Source organism: Oncorhynchus clarkii, chromosome 2 (genome assembly GCF_045791955.1).
Source record: "Oncorhynchus clarkii lewisi isolate Uvic-CL-2024 chromosome 2, UVic_Ocla_1.0, whole genome shotgun sequence".
In the NCBI taxonomy this organism is placed as follows: domain Eukaryota; kingdom Metazoa; phylum Chordata; class Actinopteri; order Salmoniformes; family Salmonidae; genus Oncorhynchus; species Oncorhynchus clarkii.
Window position 1 is genome coordinate 53,477,224 of NC_092148.1, and position 22,719 is coordinate 53,499,942.

The window sequence follows — 22,719 nt, forward strand, 5'->3', positions numbered from 1 at the left end:
ATGAACAACAGAAGATGAATATATAAGAAAACAGTGTGTGTGTGTTTATGCATTAGGGCGTGCCTGTGGGTTACATTAAGGCACAGTGAGGTAGGGGGTGTGTGATTGTGGGGGATAGTGGCCTTTGAATTTACATGAAATGAGTTGACGCACTCTGTAATGCCTACCTGCATTGAAAACTTCAACCTCCATTAGCATTAACTATCTACTGTACAACAGACATGTACTGAAACTTAGGAACAGTGCTGTGCAGTAATACATCAATAAAGAAATGCAAGGGAGATAATTATGGTTGTGCTTACAGCAGGTGAGTAAAAAAAAATTGATTGGTTGAGATTAGAGTTATTAGGGTTAAGTCAGGTTGACATACCGAATCGACTGACACTGTTGATTCCATCGATAATGGCTATGTAGTTGTCATTGTCTTCGATGCTCGTCTGTAAAGAGGGAAAGGCAGTAGGTTAGTCAGGCATCTCAAAAGTCTACAGTAGCTTCTTCTACTCATCTCCTCACCTTTTTGTGTCCCTACATTTCTTGGGCTGCTTTAAAGAGGCAATCTGCAGTTGCTACATCCATTTTGGGACATACATGTATTTATGTTATACTTTATTTAACCAGGTAGGCCAATTGAGAACAAGTTCTCATTTACAACTGCGACCTGGCCAAGATAAAGTAAAGCAGTGCGACAAAAACAACACAGAGTTACACATAAACAAACGTACAGTCAATAACACAATATAAAAATAAATGAATAATGATGTAGCCATTGATTCTTGAAGAATATAACTTATATATGCCTCATGATCTCATTTCAACTGTCGTACCCAATCAGAACCCAAAAACATAACCTTGTTTAACTACATTGTTTGTAAACAAAGTAAATGTAAATAAACACCATGCAGCCTCAAAAGAATTGCTAAAACTATAATGTTGTTATAACGGACGGTCAGTTCTTGTATACATAGCTCTGTCAATGAATTTGAGAGTGCTTACATTTCTCCAGCCCCATCCCTCAGCTTTTTACTGAAACAAGGGCATGGAGATCACTTTGTTATTGTTTGAACTGCTGAATGCCCCTTTAAAGCTGTGACCCGCTTAGCTGAAGCTAACACTGATGCTAAGCTAAAGCCAACACTGATGCTAAGCTAAAGCCAACACTGATGTTAAGCTAATAGCTAGAGACGTGATATTCCACAGCTGACCGTCTATGTACTGTGGCATGTCTAATCTCTGCTCAGTCTGATGCTGTAGTGGGTAATCCGTTCCATTCTTCTGTCCCTTTTGATTTCCCAGGTGGGCAGCGGAGTGTAGCCTAAAATGTGTGGGCTAATCTCCTCAACAAACACACACACGCTCACATACATGGTATTGAGCTGCTGGTATTCTACACTGTCAGTTACTGCCAGGCTGTTTATTCAGTAGATTTACTGTTCAGACTAGTTATGTAGACACAGTAAGTCATCCCTCATCGACTATGAAAATCATTGCTGGTATGGATGCAAAATGATCCATCAAACACTCTTGACACAGGTCACAAACGAATGCACACCTGCACAAAATCAAATCCATCAGCACACTCCGCTTCCTGTCAGTGTCAGATGACATACCTGTCAAGGACACCCACTCCCCCCAATCTACAGTACCTACCTACCTGAACACACAGGTAGGTCGGTACTGTGGCCATAGTAGGTCAAAGCATACAGACCAATGGTATAAAAAGTACCCACTGTCATACTTGAGTAAAAGTAAAGATACCTTAATAGAAAGTGACTCAAATAAAAGGAAAAGTCACCCAATAAAATACTACTTGAGTAAGTCTAAAATTATTTGGTTTTAAATATACTTAAGTATCAAAAGTAAACATACTTGCTAAAATATACTTAGAAAGTAAAAGTATACATCATTTCAAATGTCTTATATTAAGCAAACCAGACAGCACCATTTTCTTGTTTTTATTTTATTTACAGATCGCCAGGGGCACACTTCAACACTCAGACATCATTTACAAGCATTTGTGTTTAGTGAATCCACCAGATCAGAGGCAGTAGGGATGTTCTCTTGATAAGTGTGTGAATTGGACCACTTTCCTGTTCTGCTAAGCATTCAAAATGTAACAAGTACTTTTGGGTGTCAGTATGTATGGAGTAAAAAGTACCTTATTTTCTTTAGGAATGTAGTGAAGTTAAAGTAAAAGTTGTCAAAAATAGAAGTAGTGAAGTACAGATACCCCTAAAAACGACTTAAGTAGTACGTATTAGTATGTTTATTTAAGTACTTTACACCAATGATACAGACACAGGCAGAAAATGACCACACACTCACGCCCACCTCAAACAGCACAGAGAGAGCTGTGATCCTGCCCCCGTCCTTGATGGCGTAGTCTAAGGACTCAAAGCGATGCGCTTCATAACAGTAGATCTGCATCTGGAACAGACAGATACAAGGTACAGGAGATGGTTGATATCCCTTGTACTGTCCTTGAGAGTAGGGCTGAGTGCTATATCCTATTTTAAGGTATACTGGCATGGATCCACATACCGGTTTGGATTTGAACAATACTGTCTATAGCGATATTTTGATACAATGCTAAACTGATCGGACTACTTCACAGTCAATTTTGTCCTAGTTTGGTTGAGTATAAAACCATCAGAATGGAGAAAGCCCATTAAAACCACTTAGAATTCCTACGGTCATGTACAACGCATAAAACATGTTTAGAACTTTTCATAAACTTAACCATGTCATCGTGTGTGTTCCAAATATCTGGAATGTTCGCCCCAATGTGAGTTTTTTTTTTATGCGAGTGGTGTCTGAATGCACTGTTCAAAAATGTGATTGTTACGCAACAGGACAGTTAACCCGCACTGACATTCTGCCTACTAATTATCTATAGGCTATGTATCAACGTTTGCATTTTCTAACAACAGTTTGAATTGAGGTGTGTACCGCCTCCTCATGAACTCTTACAGTAGTAGTCCATTTCACTGTTACGGACGTTTGAGGCTTTACTGAGCCGAACAATCTCTCTTCGAAGAGAGCCCAAGCACTTATTCGGTTTGAGTGTACACTGCAGGGAACACTGTAGAATGATCACACCCGTTAGTTGGTAAGTGTCAAAGGGATAAATACTGTCAAATACAGCCAAACAGTCAAAAATGAGAAAGCCCTACTTGGGAGGTTACAATGAGGTCATACTCTGTCATATGGAGGTTATAACAAGGTTATACTCTGTCATAGTTATAATGGGCGAATGTCAGGTCTTACCTCAAGGGGGTACTTCACCCCGTTGAGGCTGTGTTCGGAGCCCTCTGAGGAGGCGTTGCAGCGCCCCCAGTGGAAGGTGATTCTTCCCACCTTAAACCTGCCCCTCAGCCCCCCTCCACTCACATAGAAGTCCCCCTCTGGGTTCACCGCCACTGGAGAGAACACACAGAGGGTGTTAGTTGACCCCATTAAACAACCCACACATACACTCACACACACACTATATTGATGTGGCCTGAAGCTTTCCAAGTGAAAACACGAAAAGTCACATACACACACACACATCCATCGGCTTTAAAAGTGCCATAAGTATACACTATAACAATGCCCAATCTTTCAGTATCTAACCATATATAATAATTTCCCCATCATCATATTGTATTGCATTCCTCCTTCCACTCTTCTTCTTCTCCACCTCCTCCTTCTACTACGACACCGTAGTATTAAAACCCAGACCACAAGGCTCTGAGGCAGTTTCTACCCACAGGCAGTGGATACTGAATAGGTGACTGAATGGCTGGTTGCAGATAGGACTGTTTTACTGTATTACTTTGGCTTTACAGTTTCATTGCTGGCTGCTGTAATGCTGTTTTTTATGGTGACGACTTATTGGGACGTGAGAGCGCATACCTGTCTTGCCGTCATTCTTGATGGTGGTCCCATCAGACATCGCTTCCTCCCAGCCCTCGAACTTCAGCTTTTGGAACTGAACTTTGACCTGTGTCAGCTCCTCCTCGATGTTGATGGGCGACTGTCTGGCATTGTTACATGATGGGTACTTCTTGGCCCAGTTGTTTTGGTTGAGAGTCCCTGCCAAAAGAGAGTTTGAATGTGTTTATTGCATGGTAGAGGTAGACAGCTAACATATTGGTGGTGTGTCAGCTACATTAATTTGCCGTTTTCCATTTCAAAACACAACTCAGTTGTTTTCCCTTTTCCCGGAAGTGTACTCTGGTTTCTTCCTCTCTAATTAGTGACCAACTGATTGCAGGTGTGATCCTGCGAGTAGCTAACGTGCTAATCACCTTCAGGTGTGTCTGCTTTGACAGGTTATCACTGGGGTGTAACATGCAGAACTGTGGAATTTCTCAAGCCTTTCCTGGGGGGGGATCTCCAGGGTGTGATAAATATTTATTTTTTTATCCCAGCACTAATACCTAGGGGTGCACAATATATCAATGAACATATTAGCTAAAAATGCCAACATCGGTATGTTAACCTCTCTAGGGTAGGGGGCAGCATTCGGAATTTTGGATGAAACGCATGCCCAAATTAAACGGCCTGCTACTCGGGCCCAGAAGATATGATATGCATATAACTGGTAGATTTGGATAGAAAACACTCTACCGTTTCCAAAACTGTTAAAATAGTGTCTGTGAGTATAACAAAACTGATTTGGCAGGCAAAACCCTAAGAAAAATCCATTCAGGAAGTTTTTTTAAATTTGGTTTTGTAGTTTTCTATTCAATGCCATTACAGTATCCATTGACTTAGGACTCAATTTGCAGTTCCTATGCCTTCCACTAGATGTCAACAGTCTTTAGAAATTGTTTCAGGCTTGTTTTCTTATAAATGAGGGAGTAAGACAAGTCTGAATGAGTGGACCCTGCCGTGTCACAGAGGTTTTTCATGCACAACCCCGAGAGAGTGCATTTCTTGTTTACCTTTTATATTGACAACGTTATTGTCCGGTTGAAATATTATAGATCATTTAGACTAAAAACAACCTGAGGGTTGAATATAAACATCGTTTGACATGTTTCTATGAAATTTATGGATACAATTTGGATTTTTTGTCTGCCTGTTTTGACTACGTTTGAGCCTGATTACTGAAGAAAATGCGCAAACAAAACTGAGGTTTTTGGATATAAAGCTACTTTATCAAACAAAAGGAACATTTATTGAGTAAATGAATGTCTTTTGAGTGCCACCATATGAAGATCATCAAAGGTAAGGGATTCATTTTATCTCTATTTCTTAGTTTTGTAACGCTTCTGCTTGGCTGGTTACTGTTTGTAATAATTTGTCAACTGGGCTATGTTCTCAAATAATAAGGTATGCTTTCGCCGTAAAGCATTTTAAAATCTGACACTGTGGTTGGATTCACAACAAGTTAATCTTTAAACCTTTGTAAAATATGTTTTGTTTTCTGAATTTATATGAATGAGTATTTCTGTATTTGCGCTCTGCAATCTCACTGGATGTTGGCCAGATGGGACGCTAGCGTCCCACATACCCTAGAGAGGTTAAAAACGTATTTCAAAGCTACTGTGCATACCTATATAATGTAGGTACATGACGTAATTACGCCCTCAGTCAACAAGTCGAGCAGTCATTTGAAAGAGTAAGAACATTTCAGCAAGACAATTCAAAGGCGAAATCCATTAAAGTCAAGATAATGGAATTCATTGCCCTTGACAATCAACTGTTCTCTGTCATGGGTGATGTTGGCTTTCGCCGACTGGTCGAGCAACGGTACACACTACCAAGTGCGCTATTTGTCAGATGTTGCCCTACATGAGTTACACAGTAATTTTGGGTATCATCCTCCACTCTTCCCGGGAACAAGAGCAGGTCAGCGTACCCTCGGCCCAGATGTTTGTCCGCCGCTGTCGATGTAGCTGAAGAAGAGCTCGGGCGGCAATTCTCAAGACCAACTCCAGGTATCGTCGACAAGCGGACCGCCGTCAGACCCCAGCTTCCCACTACCACATTGGGCAGAGGGTATAGCTTTCCACTCGGGACCTGCCCCTTCGGGTGAAGTCCTGCAAACTGTCCCAAGTTTCATTGGTCCTTTTCCACTGCTGTCCTTAGTTCCACTGCTGTCCTTCTTGTGTTACCCTGTACCCTCCGTATTCACCCTACCTTCCATGTGTCTAGGATTAAGCCTGCGTCTCACAGTCCTTTGTCTTCTGTTTCTAGGCCCATCCCTCCCCCCGGGTCATCGATAGCCAGCCAGTGTATACGGTGAGACCAGGGGGCAGGGGTTTCCAGTACCTGGTTAACTGGGAGGGTTATGGCCCGGAGGAGAGGTGCTGGGTCCCTATTAAAGACATCCTGGACCCGGCCCTCATCGCCGATTTTCACCGCCGGCACCCCGGTCAGCCAGGTATGCGCCCAGGTGGTGGGGGGGTACTGTAACACCCTGATCTGTTTCACCTATCCTTGTTATTGTCTCCACCCCCTCCAGGTGTCGATTGTCTTCCCCAGTGTATTTATCCTTGTGTTTCCTGTCTCTCTGTGCCAGTTTGTCTTGTATGTCCAAGTCAACCAGCATGTTTTTCCCGTGCTCCTGCCTTCTCTATTCTCTTTTTGCTTGTCCTCCCGGTTTTGACCCTTGCCTGTTTCTGGACTTTTTACCCGCCTGCCTGACCATTCTGCCTGCCTTGACCTCGAGCCTGACTGCCACTCTGCACCTCCTGGACTCTGAACTGGTTTTGACCTTTTGCCTGTCCACGACCATTCTCTTGCCTTCCCCTATTTGGATCAATAAACATCTAAGACTCCAACCATCTGCCTCCTGTGTCTGCATCTGGGTCTCGCCTTGTGACCTGATAGTGTCCATGTGTGTGTGTTAACTATTTAACTGTACTAGAATGGCAGTTAAAAGGCAGCTAAAATTTTAAATATCAGTTACCGGTATCATTTTTTTTGTAATCATGGGTTGGGTGATATGATGAGTAGTTCAATCAAGTCATATCTACATGAGGTGCTTATGGCAAAGGGTTGATATGGGTATGTGCATGGAGCTGATGTGCCTATTCCACACAATAGAACAATTTAATGTCATGCTTTCATTCCAACATTTGCTCCAGCTCATTCATTGCTGTACATTTTCCAGTTTAACTGGAGTCAACTAAGGGACTGGCAGTATCATTTTCAGAGTATTGGTCGTATGGGAGGCCTAAATTGCCTTCCTGAGTTTTGTAACCTAACTCATCCTATCAAACCTGGTTGCCAGTCTGTTTCTGTTTTAGCCAACACCTGTCTCATATGACATAGACAACAACAAAAGCTGGCTAAAACATCAGTGACAGTGAGTATGGGTAGTGTTTATTTCACTTGCCTTGAAGTTTCCAGCAGATAGATTTGATATGCATTGCTTAGGCTATATACTGTGAGCATGTAGATACACACACACACACACACACACACATACTGCTACTACTACTACTACTATTACTCGTTGCAATTTCTAACTGAATTTTAGTCCTGGGGCCCAAATACTGTAGAGACAAATCTGAGCCAGAAGACAATAAGGCTGAATGAGGTCATTCTGAGTTCTGGGTCAGCTCATTAGCATGTCAATGGCTCCACACACACAGCAGAGGGGATATGATGCAACAGTATATTCTTCATCATCTATCTGTTATGGGCAATTGTAGCTGCTGGTGTGCTTACCCCGTGATAATCGTATAAATAAGCTGTTGTGAAAAAAAAATCTTTGTTATCTAATGATTTTTTCTAAATAGTTCTGATGGTTTTTATGCTCAAATTCTCAACATTCGCTAAAACTGCAACAAAACCTCAGGAAAGGCACCTGGGTATTCATGATTCCAGTCACTGCTAATCGACAGGGTCAGCGCTGCTTTGCTTAGCTTAATTTGTTCCATTCAGCCAATTTCATAAAATAGATACAGTTACATATTGCAATATTATACTTTGACCTCAAGTATCAAAAATTTTGCTAGGTAGCGTTTTTGCGGGTTAGGCTACCGTTGAACAAACATGAAAATGGACAAAATCCCTTTGAATGATTTATCAAGCTAGAATTTCATTTTCACTTTTTTGATGTTTTGATCTACATTTTTCAGTCATTTCAATTGTTGATATGAAAAATCCGTTAGAACCGTATTTATTATATACAGGAAAATGCCAAAATAAAGGGAACCTCCTAAATGAGGGATACAACATATATATTGAAAGCAGGTGCTTCCACACAGGTGTGGTACTGGTTCCTGAGTTAATTAACCAATTAACATCACAACATGCTTAGGGCCATGTATAAAAATGCCCAGTTGCCTACTATGGCTAGAAGAGATTAATCAGTGAATGAGGGGTCTCAAAGCAGCATTTTTCATGGAAGAATGGTGTCGAATCCTCCAATAGAGTTTCAGACACTTGTAAAATCTATAACAAGGCGCATTGAGGCTGTTCTGGTGGCTCGTGATGGCCCACCGCTCTATTATTAAGAACTTTAATGTTGGTGTTTCCTTTATTTTAGTAGCTACCTGTATGTGTGTGTAATAATATTTCACATGATAATATTGTTATTAGTGTGTTTTTGGGCGCGTGCAAAAAATAATCTGGTGCATTGGAAGAATTGTAAATCCAAAGTGAAAACATGTTTTTAGAATCTTTTGCAAATGTACTGAAAATTAAATACAGAAATAGCTCATTTACATAAGTATTCACACCCCTTTGCTATGACACTCCAAATTGAGCTCAGATGAATTAGGATAAATGCTTGGTAAATATATATGGTAGGTATGTCAGAGGAGCCTGTCTATTATGGTTTTAGGATAAGAAAGATCAGGGCTGAAGGGATGCGTCGCTCAAAAGGCATGCACAGCAAAAGAGAATCCCTTCCACACACACAACCGCAAGAGCATACACACACATGCAGATGATCAAATGGAAGCACACACACACCTGCATCATGATAGCACATACACAAAATGCAGATTATCCAATAAAATCACACACACACACACACACACACACACACACACACACACACACACACACACACACACACACACACACACACACACACGCACACACACACACATACACACACACACACACACACACACACACACACACACACACACACACACAAACCTGCATTATCACAAACAAGCACACACCACAAATCATCACTCTAAGCCCTTTGGCTGGGAGGGCCCACCATGCAGAATGATTATTTAACTCTCATTAGCTTCTATATTGTGCCTGAACAAAATAGTCATTGCAATATTAATAAGCAATGTAGTGTATGTGTGTGTGTTTGTCTGTGTGTGTATGGGGGATGAACAAGTTTATCTGAACGTCGAACTCTTTCAACTGCTTTTCTATTTCTAATATATCTTCAAGCCTCCAACATAAACTTTCTGAAGCACAGGGTAAGTATAGCATCCATAGGGCCATTGGACCAGGGCTGTTTTTCTGTTTATGCTAGTTATAAGATAGGCCTATAGATGGGGAAGGTTATTGAGGACAGGGAAGTTGGGGAGGGACAGGGGCATGTTAGGGGGGCATTGGCAGTCGGAATACAGGTTGTCCCCCCGCCTGGCTGCCTGTGCCCACATGTCTGTGCCCTCACCCAATAATGTCCCCATTGTTGTGCCAGTCTCCCCATGTGTCACCCAGATTCAGTTTGTTGTGACGCCGACCGAGGCGAAAGGGGTAAAGAGATAGAGAGGGAGCAAAGGGAAGACAGAGAGAGAGCTTTGGGAAAGGGGTAGGAGTAGACTAGACAGTGGGAAGAAGAGGGGGAGTGTGAGAGAGAGAGAGAGAGAGAGAGAGAGAGAGAGAGAGAGAGAGAGAGAGAGAGAGAGAGAGAGAGAGAGAGAGAGAGAGAGAGAACACAAAGACAGCAAGGGGTGGAGAGAGGGGTGCAAGGAGGGAAAGATAATATATTTTTTCTTGTCATGTCTAGTGAAAGCAAAGATTGACAGAGAGATATGGGTGGTGGGGGTGATTATTGTGTGCTACAGCCTGAGGGTCATTGTAAATATGTATGGTACATTTCCATGCCAAATGATGCATCTATTTTGTAGAATATGCTCTATTACTGACTTTGACAACTGTATAAAATATAAACATGCTAATAATACAAACTGTATCAAAGTCAATGTTGAATTGAAGAGAAATACACACATTTTGCCACACATCATACATTATATGTCGTATTGGCTAGTCATAACCCATGTCATGTCTCATCCAACACAGATCAGACAAGCTAGGCTAAACAGCCGCTCCAAACCAGGAGCTGAATGTGCCCTACTTTCCAAATATGGGTCCCAGAGCTTAACACAGGGAATTCTCTCACCACCAGGGAATTCACCATGGCTGAAAAAAGAAATAAAGGAATAGTCCCTGAGAAGAGAGTCCCTAGTGTTTTGTGTGTGTGCGGTGGGGTGTATTGTGTGTGTGTGTGTGTGTGTGTGTAACCCTCTGTCAAATGAGGCTACGCCAATACACTGCAGCTCTTGCACTGTTTAACAGCTTGTGTTACAATATTGTGTATATTTGGATGTTGTCAACATTAGTTGAAAAGAGATTGCGGGCCATATTCTGAACTTGAACCTCGGCGTAAATAAGTCTTCCTTTCTCATCTCCCCATCAATTCTTAACTGAAAACATTTCAGTTGAAACTTGTGTGCTCTTTCCCCCAACCTGTGGTTATTGAGTAAAGGAGAGAGAGAAGGCCATGCCATTTACTATAGGAACAAGGCTCCAAATGACCCCCAATGATAACCAATCCATTTCCTTGTTGATCTCTCTCCACACACAATACCAAACGTCAAGGCGAATTCATGAAGATCAAATGAATTTCTAAGGGGATACGTATTCAAATGCAAATCTCAAAATGGGACCATGGGGGGAAATTGGAATGGGTTCAGATGATCTTCAAGAGAAGGGGGGAGAATGCGTGAATGTTTTCTCAAATTATATTTTCAAATAGGACATTAATTTCCAGGTCTCTTTGGCGTCCCCGTTTCAGAAGATATTCATGAAACCAAGCTATTCATTATGACCTGCATTGTAAACAGAATTATTGCCAAATTATTGCCAAATTATTCTCCAAATGGCCTACTCTTTTGATGTCTGCCGCACATGCACACACACCTTTGTTCTTCCTCTCAAAAAATGGCTGATATAGAGATGCCAGGAGTGGCCATTCCTAAGAAAATCCCAGTCTACTCCAAGGTACAAGCTTTGTGAGGAGAACAAGCTTCATGACTAGGCTACTCCATTTTTCTCTAACCAGTCAGAACAGTCTAGTCTAAGGCAAGACCAGTCTAGCCTAATAGGTTTATTGGAAACCATAACAGCTCTGTTAAAGGATGAGTCAAACCGATAAAGACAAAGTTAATCCCTTCTGATATTTTACACATGCACAGACTAGACCGTCTCTGTGGTTATCTGTTATTACATTACGCACATTACACACGCACATTACACGCGCACACACGGTACACGAGTCACAAGCAACTACTAGTCTGTCACTACCAGCTCAAAATACTAGCGTTTCCCAGTCATCTATTTGACGCACACTACTTATCGATCACATACTGACTCACTGTGTGCCCGCGCACCTGCACACCCACGGGTACACACACACACACACACACACACACACACACACACACACACACACACACACACACACACACACACACCTCATAAGAGGAGCTTTGAGGACACATTGGGGCAGTCCAGCAGACATCAAAGTCTTGTCTCCGCCAGAGTACCACTCCACTCCTGACCACCTTGTGGATTCACGGCTAGTGAGGAACCCGTTCAATCTACAGGGTAACACTTCCAACTGGTCTTTGGTATTATAATGCTTCAAAATCACTTAGCTTCCATATATCAATCATTTATCCCAATGTATGCTACTGAGATAGACGTAGAACATTTAACCAAACTCGTCTGGTCCCCTACACACTTACCCGCATAGGACCAGTCGATGTCTTCTGAGAATTTGCGCTGGGCCCGGTATCCGTATCCTTGCACCAGTTCAGCTGCAACAGAAAGACAATAGCTCTCAAAAACAGCTCTGTTTATGTCCAAATATGTAATTTGGTTAAATCAGCCTGGATTATTCTTATCATGGCACCAGAATTATTATACGTTCACACAGCCTCTAAATCCTATTGAGTTGGTCTGTTTTTATTTGAGAACTGAAAGACATCCACGTCACTTTGAAAGATCAATTCACGATACCCTCATTCCAAAAGATCATGGCAAAAAAAAAATAACAATGCATTATTACACGTAACAATATTGCTTGTAGGCCATTATGTGCAGTGCAACATTGAGGACCACTCATTTAGAGTTATATATGAGAAAATATCAGCAAGAGGGAGGTCTGAGATTGTACAATAAAAACAATCTGTTATCTTTTCCGTCTGAAGAAATTCGCTCAATTTTGAGAATAATGAGTAAGATTTACAGTGCCATCAGAAAGTATTCACACCCCTTGACTTATTCCATAAAATGTTGTGTTACAGGGTAGGATTAACATTGATTTAATTGTCATTTGTTGTCAAAGATCAACACAAAAAAACTCTAATCTCAAAGTGGAAGAGAAATTCTAACATTTGTAAAAAATATAATGAAATATTAAAACACTAATACATATATATATTTTTTTTTTTCTTCAAGCTCTGTCAAATTGGTTGATGATCATTACTAGACAGACAATTTTAAGTCTTGCCATAGATTTTCAAGTCGAATTAAGTAAAAACTGTAACTAGGCCACTCAGGAACATTCAATGTCGTCTTGGTATATTTGGCCTTGTGTTTTAGGTTATTGTCCTGCTGAAAGGTGAATTTCTCTCCATGTCTGTTGGAAAGCAGACTGAACCAGATCTTCCTGTAGGATTTTTCCTGTGCTTAGCTCTATTCAGTTCTTTATCCTAACAAAACTCTCTAGTTCTTGCCGATGACAAGCATACCCATAACAAGATGCAGATATCACCAGGCTTGAAAATATGAAGAGTGGTACTCAGTGATGTGTTGTGTTGGATTTGCCCCAAACATAACACTTTGCATTCAGGACATGAAGTTAATTTCTTAATTTTTTGCCTTATTTTAGTGCCTTATTGCAAACAGCATGCATGTTTTGCAATATTTGTATTCGGTACAGGCTTCCTTCTTATCACTCTGTCATTTAGGTTAATATTGTGGAGTATCCACAATATTAAACTCTGTAACTGTTTTAAAGTCACCGTTGGCCTCATGGTGAAATCCCTAAGCAGTTTCCTTCCTCTCCGGCAAATGAGTTAGAAAGGACGCCTGTATCTTTGTAGTAACTGGCTGTATTGATACACCATCAAAAGTGTAATTAATAACTTCACCATGCTCAAAGGGATATTCAATGTTAGCTTTTTTTACCCAGCCACCAATAGAGGCCCTTCTTTGCGAGGCATGGCAAAACCTCCCTGGTATTTGGGGTTGAATCTGTGTTTGAAATGTACTGCTCGACTGAGGGACCTTACAGATAATTGTATGTGTGGGGTACAGAGATGAGATAGTTATTCAAAAATGATGTTACCTTTTCACGTGTGAGTTCCAAATATCAGTAACGGTTGTCCCCAATGTCAGTTTTATTATGCGCATGATGTCAGAATGCACTCACTGTTCCAAAATGTGATTTTTACGTAAGAGTACAGTTACCCTGCGCTGCCCTCAAACCAGGGCACATTATCTATAGACAATGTTTCAACTTGCCAATTTCAAATTATTTTCTAACAAGTTTTATTTTCTAACAACAGTTTGAAGTAGCCCATTTCACTGTTACGGTTAATTTATCTTTGAGGCTTTACTGAGCCGGACAAACTTCTCTCTTCAACAAGAGCCCAAGCACTTCCCCAATGTTTCCCCAGATCAAATATGAAGACATTGTGCATCTCTAGTCAGAACAGGCTCCAAACTCCACAGACCAAAGAGCTGTCAAACGACACCAGAAACAAAATTGTAGACCTGCACCAGGCTGGGAAGACTGAATCTGCAATAGGTAAGCAGCTTGGTTTTAAGAAATCAACTGTGGGAGCAATTATTAGGAAATGGAAGACATACAAGACCACTGATAATCTCCCTCGATCTGGGGCTCCATGCAAGATCTCACCCCGTGGGGTCAAAATGATCACAAGAACGGTGAGCAAAAATCCCACACGGGGGGACCTAGTGAATGACCTGCAGAGAGCTGGGACCAAAGTAACAAAGCCTACCATCAGTAACACACTACGCCACCAGGGACTCAAATCCTGCAGTGCCAGACGTGTCCCCCTGCTTAAGCCAGTACACGTCCAGGCCCGTCTGAAGTTTGCTAGGACATTTGGATTATCCAGAAGAAGATTGGGAGAATGTCATATGGTCAGATGAAACCAAAATATAACTTTTTGGTAAAAACTCAACTCGTCATGTTTGGAGGACAAAGAATGCTGAGTTGCATCCAAAGAACACCATACCTACTGTGAAGCATGGGTGTGGAAACATCATGCTTTGGGGCTGTTTTTCTGCAAAGGGACCAGGACGACTGATCCGTGTAAAGGAAAGAATGAATGGGGCCATGTATCATGAGATTTTGAGTGAAAACCTCCTTCCATCAGCAAGGGCATTGAAGATGAAACATGGCTGGGTCTTTCAGCATGACAATGATCCCAAACACACCGCCCGGGCAACGAAGGAGTGGCTTCGTAAGAAGCATTTCAAGGTCCTGGAGTGGCCTAGCCAGTCTCCAGATCTCAACCCCATAGAAAATCTTTGGAGGGAGTTGAAAGTCCATGTTGCCCAGCAACAGCCCCAAAACATCACTGCTCTAGAGGAGATCTGCATGGAGGACTGGGCCAAAATACCAGCAACAGTGTGTGAAAACCTTGTGAAAACTTACAGAAAACGTTTGACCTCTGTCATTGCCAACAAAGTGTATATAACAAAGTATTGAGATAAACTTTTGTTATTGACCAAATACTTATTTTCCACCACAATTTGCAAATAAATTCATTAAAAATCCCACAATGTGATTTTCTGGATTTTTTTTCTCATTTTGTCTGTCATAGTTGAAGTGATGAAAATTACAAGCCTCTCTCATCTTTTTAAGTGGGAAAACTTGCACAATTGGTGGCTGACTAAATACTTTTTTGCCCCACTGTATATCGTGCTGTCGTTTCTACTGTCGCATACCGTATGGTATGTATGTATGTATGTATGTATGTATGTATGTATGCATGGAGCAAAATGTATTTCACTGTTTTATTCACATGTTTTCAAGTACTGCTCACAAATAATGCATTCTGATTCTTGCATAGATTTTAATGGACACATAGGATGTGCGTAAAATACTTTTTTGAAGGTTGTACTGATTATGATGAGCTAATACTAAGCTATTTTTCAGCTATATGTGGCGCCATGTTTGCACAATGCATTCTGTTTGTCGGGTACGCATCTGTCAGACCAAAGATGATAGTTCACTCAACTGACTTATGGTGTATTCAAGACAACTGGGAACTCAGAAAAATATGAGGTCAAATCATGATGTCAGTGATTTTCAGGTCAGAAGGTCAGAGCTCTAGAAAGAGGCCCGAGGTCTCGAGTATAAATTCCGAGTTGGATGACCGTTCAAAACAGTTTTCCCCAGTCGGAGATATATATTTTTTAAAGTTCCCAGTTGTCTTGAACGCACTGAAGTCGGAAGTCAGAGATTTACGAGTTTCCAGTTGTTTTCAACGCGAAATCAGATTGTAACTATGGTAGGTCAGGGTTGCCAGCTCAGACTTTAACGATCGTCGTCCTCCTCGTCTGAGGAGGAGTAGGAAATATCGGACCAATGTGCAGCGTGGTACGTGTTCATGATGTTTATTTGCCTGAACACTGAAATACAAAATAACAACGTGAATAAACAAAACAAACGAAACAGTCCCGTGTGAAACAAACACTCACACGGAAAAATAATCACCCACAAAACACAGGTGGGAAAAGGCTACCTAAGTATGATTCTCAATCAGAGACAACGAACGACACCTGCCTCTGATTGAGAACCATACCAGGCCAAACACATAACCACAACATAGAAAAAGGAACATAGACGACCCACCCCAACTCACGCCCTGACCATACTAAAACAAAGACATAACAAAATAACTAAGGTCAGAACGTGACACAGACCCCATTTCCCATTCCCATTTCCAAATTTCTTCTGTTTGACCCCCATTTATTGATAAATCCCCCAATCAAAGTAATTTTCCCTGCATCTTATCCCCCCATGATACCTTCCCCGATATCTACCCCCCCCCATAAACTTATACACTGTAACAAGTACGTCGAAGATTTGTAAAATGCTGAAAAGTGGCCAAACTAAGTTAATATTTTTCAGGCAATGAGTGCAGCCATCTTTGTCTTTGACTTAGTTTACGTGCATCTTATAGTGAATGGCATTCTGGGATTATAGAGTTTTCACTTGTCAAACATGAACCATCATAAAGAATTTAGCTGCTGTTAGCTTAGCTGACACGCATCTCTTTTCTAAACAATAAAAGGTGAAGTTGAGGAATAAAGTTGTGAAGACCTTTATTTCCCAGGAGTACAAATCATTGTTTACATGCTTTTCAAACAACAATGCTTTTTAGACACGTTTGTTGCATTATACGTTCTGTTGCTACTGTTCCAATCACATATTGGTGATGGAATGCTGCAGGTGCCAGTCAACAATGATCACAATATGTGAGCGTACGCATCAAAGAGTTCAACACTATTATTGCACATAGAGTGAGTCCATGCAAATTCTTATGTGACTTTGTCAAGCAAATTCTTACTCCTGAACTGATTTAGGCTTGCCATAACAAAGGGGTTGAATGCTTATTGACTCATGACATTTCAGCTTTTCATTTTCTATTAATTTATAAAAATGTATAAAAACATAATTACACTTTGGCATTATGGGGTATTGCGTGTAGGCCAGCGACACAACATCTCCATTTAATCCATTTTAAATTCAGGCTGTAACCCAACAAAATGTGGAAAAAGACAAGGGCTGTGTCTACATAACTGATGGCACTGTAGGTCTGCAGCACACAGACCATTAACATAATGCACTCTGGGGGTTGTCTGTGGAATATATCCATGCGTGTTTGTTTACTTGTCTCTAGAAAACCATCCGTGCACGCGCGCACGCAAACAGACACACACACCTCACCAGCAGACATAATTATCCTTGCATTTCACTGTACCAGTGCTGCAGAATGATTAGGAGGGGATAGTTTATTATTACAATGTCCTATGAGTCCTGTCTGGAAAATTAATTGGAGCCAGATCCCTCAGGGCTACACTGCCAGGCAATTACGGAAGAGTTACTGTCAGAACCAACATGCCTCATTATCATAGCTTGCACAAAGCACCTGCTCACTAAAGCATAGGGAAACAAACCGATTACACCAAACGTTCTGGAAATGTTGCTGAAGCCAAGTGATGTCCACGAATGGGAGACGAGGATGTGCTACATTTCTGCAACATTAATAACGCCAAAGGTTTTCAAAAAGTGTGGACATGAGGGACCCTCGCAGAGCGACTGATCAAAAGCAGGAGGAACTGATTAGAAGAGAGGGTACCGGTTTGACCTTTTCTAAACATGTTCAACCTTTAAACAACATTCTTCCGTAGTTGAGCATTTTGTCTACAAAAGATTGTCATCTGGGGGGGATGAAAGAAGCTTGTTATCCTTTATAAAAAAACGAATTCACTTACAAATGCATAGGCCCCAAAGTCCAACAGTACTGGAAACGTGCTGGAAGGGTCAATGTAAAAAGAATATATCTACGTCAACACAGTACGGCTCGGGTTGGCACAATAGTGTGAAAAGGGTCTTAAACCATGTCCAAATCTTGACCTGACCTGACTCTGGTTGGAAGAAGATGAGGATGGGGACTCGTGCTCTGCTGGGCTGTTTTCATGTTTGCCTGTGATATCATTTCTCTGTCTAATCCTGGATTAAATGGCTTTGACCAAGCAAAAGTCCACTTTTCTCACAATCTTCCCAAAGCAGTATACCAGTAACTCTTCTGGGGAGTTCAAAGAATGCCGCTGCAGAGCATTTGCTATGTGTTGTATACTGAGCTGGTTTAAATAGCCATTAAGGATATCATCCAAAAGGTGCAAAGGGATATAGTCCCGCTAGTAAATAATATTTAGGAAACTAGAAGTGATAAATAGATCTCTTTTTTTTCCCTTTTCGCATTCTCTTCATTATTATCTCTATCTTGTGGTCTTCCTCACATTGTTGGACTTCACTGGTCTGTGCCCGCCTAACACTGGGGTCAGCCAAGGGTCATGACCTCTCATTAAAAGGTCAGGGGTTGGAAGTTCACTCACACACAACCCTTTGTCTTCTTAGGCCTTAAAGCAACTCGTTTCTTTCCAACACAGGGACATCTTTACAAGGGATTTCTCTCCTCCTCTCCTCTCCCTCGCTAATCCGAGAGATATGATTGCCTACAAGAGTATTTGGCGTCCTATTCTTTCTGTTCAGTGCAGATGAGGGAAGGGTACAAGGAGAGGAAACCTTTAATGATTATTGAGATACAGCCTCACTGTCCCTATCTCCCTTGGCTGACCTTCTGATGTACCATACTGAGACCATACAGAAAGGAATGGAAGCCGGCAATGATATTTTCTACTCATACTTCTGTGATGCTAATTGGCTAATTCATGTTGGAGAGACAACTGTAGCTCTCTTACCGCTCATCCTCCTTTCCTCTCTGTTTCGCAAATTATTTTTATTTATATCTCTGCCATGTTCCTTTTCCTCCCTGAGATGTGTTGGACATACAGTAAGTAGGGTCTATAGCAGGGCTGTTCAATTCTGGTCCTGGTGGGTCGAAAAGCGACTGTTTTTTGTTCCTAACTGTTAGTTAATTGCACTAACCTGGTTTTGCAGGTCTGAATTAGTCCCTTATTAGGAGAAGATGAACTAGTAGTGTTTCGGCCCTCCGGGACCGACATTGAACAGCCCTGGCTACTTAACTCCTTATGCCCATCTGTCTCTCTCTCTCAGCTCATTCCTCTCCCTCTTGTCTCTCTTCTCTCTCTCGCCATCTATCTCAATCTCTCTCGAAGCTACATACTTCTTCTCCCACTTGATCAGTATCTGCATCTATCTCTCTCAGCCTCAGTCTTTTCCTCTCAGCCTCAGTCTTTTCTCATCTGTCCCTCTCTCTCTTTATCTCTCTCTCTCTCTCATCTTATCCAGTTGGTCTAGAGACCTAACTTCTCTATTTCACCAGTCACTCACATACCAGTGTTCTGTCTATAGAGTGTAAACAATGGCTTTCACATGAGACACCTGTCCATTTCCAGCACCGGTTCATTCAATAGGCTTGATTATATTACACCGTGTGTGTGTGTGTGTGTGTGTGTGTGCGCGTGCATGCATGCCTGCTTGACTACATATGTGTTTGTGTGTGTTGTACATCTGTATCTGCTGTGTGTTGCATGTGTGTGTGTGTGTGTGAGGTGAAGGGCACCATGCATATCCCTATTTAACATCAACAGAGGATTACTACATGGGCTCGTCTTGCTTTGTCCTGTGATCCTCTTTAAGGATCAGTGGTGCACCTGTGACTGAAAGGGAACAAAAAGCTTTCCTTAAATTACAACCTGGGCTGCTTAACTCATTGTGGCCCAGTGCCTCCATTTGTGGCGTTTCCGAATTGAAAACTACAATTGTCTCGACAGACATTGAGCATCTTTCGAAAATGGATTGTGTGAAACTATCCAAGGATCTAAAAAGGCTTTTGAGAGTGCACATTTGCTTTACACGGCTTGTAAGGTGCTACCATCTCATGTAGTTATCACAAGAGGTCGTCCCAAGTAACTGAGAGCTACACTCCCAGACAGATACTTCTTGTCCCATTGTCTTGTCGAGTTGTCTCCTTGATTGCCTGCCCCCCCCCGCCCCCGGTTTGGTTTCACTCAATCAACAGAGGTTTTTATTTCACCAAGGGGGTTAGCCTCATAGCCTAGATTGAGACACCAGGTTTCAATTTCCTGTTGTAACTTTGTCTGAATGGAGTTTGGACAAACAAAAACCAGTCTGAATGGCACGTCGCTCGTACATGCACAGATCAAACAGCCCATAGATTCAGTTACAGTGAGACTACAAAGAGCACATCTGCTAAAACAAGCGTGACCACGGTAGAACTGAAATATTCATGCACATACAGTAAGTACAGCAGGAAGGCCATTGGAAAACGTTCTATTTAAAATCGGGGAGTGGACTGTGGATCTGTCTCTGTCTGTTCAAACGTTCGTCACATGCGATATCTCAGCACTGGGAGGATTTTCCAGAAACTTGGGTTAATGATGCGTCTAGCCATAGAGATCAGGCTTTTATAAAACTCCACTGATTGGCCTAAGGCGGGAACTATAGTAATTAACTGAAATGTGTTTGTCACAAGCAGTATCTCAATTGGCCCAAGGGGGGGGGGGGTGCTGCTGCATCACTCATGGGGGACGACATGTTTGCTGTTGCCTTGTTAATTGCTTGTTTTATTCAAGGGAATAATGTCGGTGAAGAACGAATGTCAATCCCTAAAAAACATTGACTGTCGAAAGCTTTGTTGAACTCCTGCTATAAAACTCTACTACCTCATTATCCTCATCAGAATGTAGAACGTCAGTTGGTAGTAAATCAAGTGGTGCTAGTGGTCTTGATGACTCAGCCATATAGTGTGTGAAACAATGGTGGGAAGAATGTGCGGTCTCACTTTACAGTGCTCATGAATTAATGAAGAAGGTTTAAAACACACACAGACGGTCAGGGTGAATGGTGGAGGAGGTTAAACTAATAGTAACGATGGGGCGGACAGATTCATTCTGCATTTCTCTGAACGATAATATTGTAGTCAGCTGAACAAAACAATAATCTCCTACTTTAAGAGTGATTTTCTAAAGAGTTTTTATCACACATTTTCCCATTACAATATCCTTTCAGTGATAATTGAATCTGAATCCTGCCTGACGCTCAACATCGAGGAAGGGAGTTATGAAGTCCTGCAACTCAAGAGAGGGACTGAATAGCTCCCCCAAAATGCTTGTCCAGTGAGGGGAGATACTTTATTGTAAGACTTCTCCTCAGTATGAGTAATCCTGAGCTTACTAGTTAGATAGAAGGAGAGACACGGAGATGGAGAGAGAGTAAAGAGAGAGAGAGAGAGAGAGAGAGAGAGAGAGAGAGAGAGAGAGAGAGAGAGAGAGAGAGAAAAGAGAGCAAGAGAGTAAAGAGGGAGAAAAAGAGAGCAAGAGAGTAAAGAGGGAGAAAAAGAGAGCAAAGAGAGAGGGAGAAAAAGAGAGAGAGTAAAGCGAGAGGGAGAGAGAGAGAGGGAGTAAAGAGAGAGGGAGAGAGAGTAAAGAGAGGGAGAAAAAGAGAACGAGAGTAAAGCGAGAGAGTAAAAAGAGAGAGAGAGAGAGAGAGAGAAAGAAAAAGAGCGAGAGAGTAAAGAGAGAGGGGAGAGAGAGAAAGATAGGCCACGACCACATCTGTGTGTTTCTCCAACAGAGGGTGGCCAGCCAGCCTTGTGTGTGTATGTAGCCTATAGAAGGCTGTGGGTCTGTGAAGCATCCATCATGCTGCTGCATGGTGAATAAAAGGATTAACCAGACCTTGGGAGACACTGGCTAGCCCACGGAGCAGGAGCACAGAATTCTACCTTAGCCAGAAAGGTTGAGTAAGGCAGCCCATGGCAATGGGGACCTCTTGAAACCCAACAAATGTGCAGTTCCTCTCCAGAGGTCACTGAGAAAGTTACAGCAGAAGATATAAAGAAGTGTCATTCTAAGTGTGGCTGTTTGATATAAAGAAGTGTCATGCTAAGTGTGGCTGTCTTCCGTTGTAAACCAACAGACAGGCAAAGGAAGTAGTCAAAGTGGTCACGGGTAAACAGACAACCGGCTTCTATTACTACACCCCCTCACACACCCTGCATTCACACAGAACCTGTGCCAATCATTTAATTGGCAATAGCCAATGTCATATCTCAGTTCCCAGGTTGCATCGAGACAGTAGGGTAGAGGTGCAAATCCTCCATGGAGTGATGCCACCAAACACACAAAGGCAGCCTGGCATTCATTCAATAAGGATTACCATACACAAATAAACTGGCAAGTTCTACAATGCATCATTTTGCTTGGGTGGGAAAGCATGACTGATGGTCTTTGGGGATTCCTGTTTGATGGTGTATATATATATATATATATATATATATATATATATATATATATATATATGCGGAATACATATTTTGGTTGAATGCATTCAGTTGTGCTACTGAATTGGTATATATATATATTTATATATATATGTGTGTGTGTGTGTGTGTGTGTGTGTGTATGTGTGTGTGTGTGTGTTTCGTGTGGTGTGAGTCCAGCTGCTGATCTGAGATCTGCAACATGCCACACTTATTAGCCCAGGGCAGTCTGCTCTCTAAACTGATAATGTGGCAGCACAGCTGGAGCATTAGGGAAAGGGGATACCAATTCAGTAGCACAACTGAATGCATTCAACCGGAATATGTATTCCGCATTTAACCCCACCCCTCTGAATCAGTGAAGTGCGGAAGGGTGGGGGGGTGGGGCTACCTTAATCGATGTCCACGTCATTGGCTCACACACTTCAACAGCGGGGGTGGCAATAACACTAAATGCATCATCAATTATCCTGAGGGCCATCAT

General features: G+C 41.8%; 1 protein-coding gene across 5 annotated transcripts in view; it reads right to left on the reverse strand.

Annotated features, from left to right (window-relative positions):
- The window catches only part of LOC139369656 (receptor-type tyrosine-protein phosphatase gamma-like), a 69,319-nt gene that overhangs the window by 30,205 nt on the left and 16,395 nt on the right, over positions 1-22,719 (reverse strand). For all 5 annotated transcript variants that reach the window (XM_071108941.1, XM_071108934.1, XM_071108946.1 and 2 more), the window contains exons 2-6: positions 11,946-12,017; positions 3,895-4,074; positions 3,265-3,416; positions 2,329-2,424; positions 371-437 (exon numbers count right to left, since the gene is read on the reverse strand). In XM_071108941.1, the coding sequence (XP_070965042.1) occupies positions 371-437; positions 2,329-2,424; positions 3,265-3,416; positions 3,895-4,074; positions 11,946-12,017 (567 nt within the window). The remainder of the gene's footprint in view (positions 1-370; positions 438-2,328; positions 2,425-3,264; positions 3,417-3,894; positions 4,075-11,945; positions 12,018-22,719) is intronic.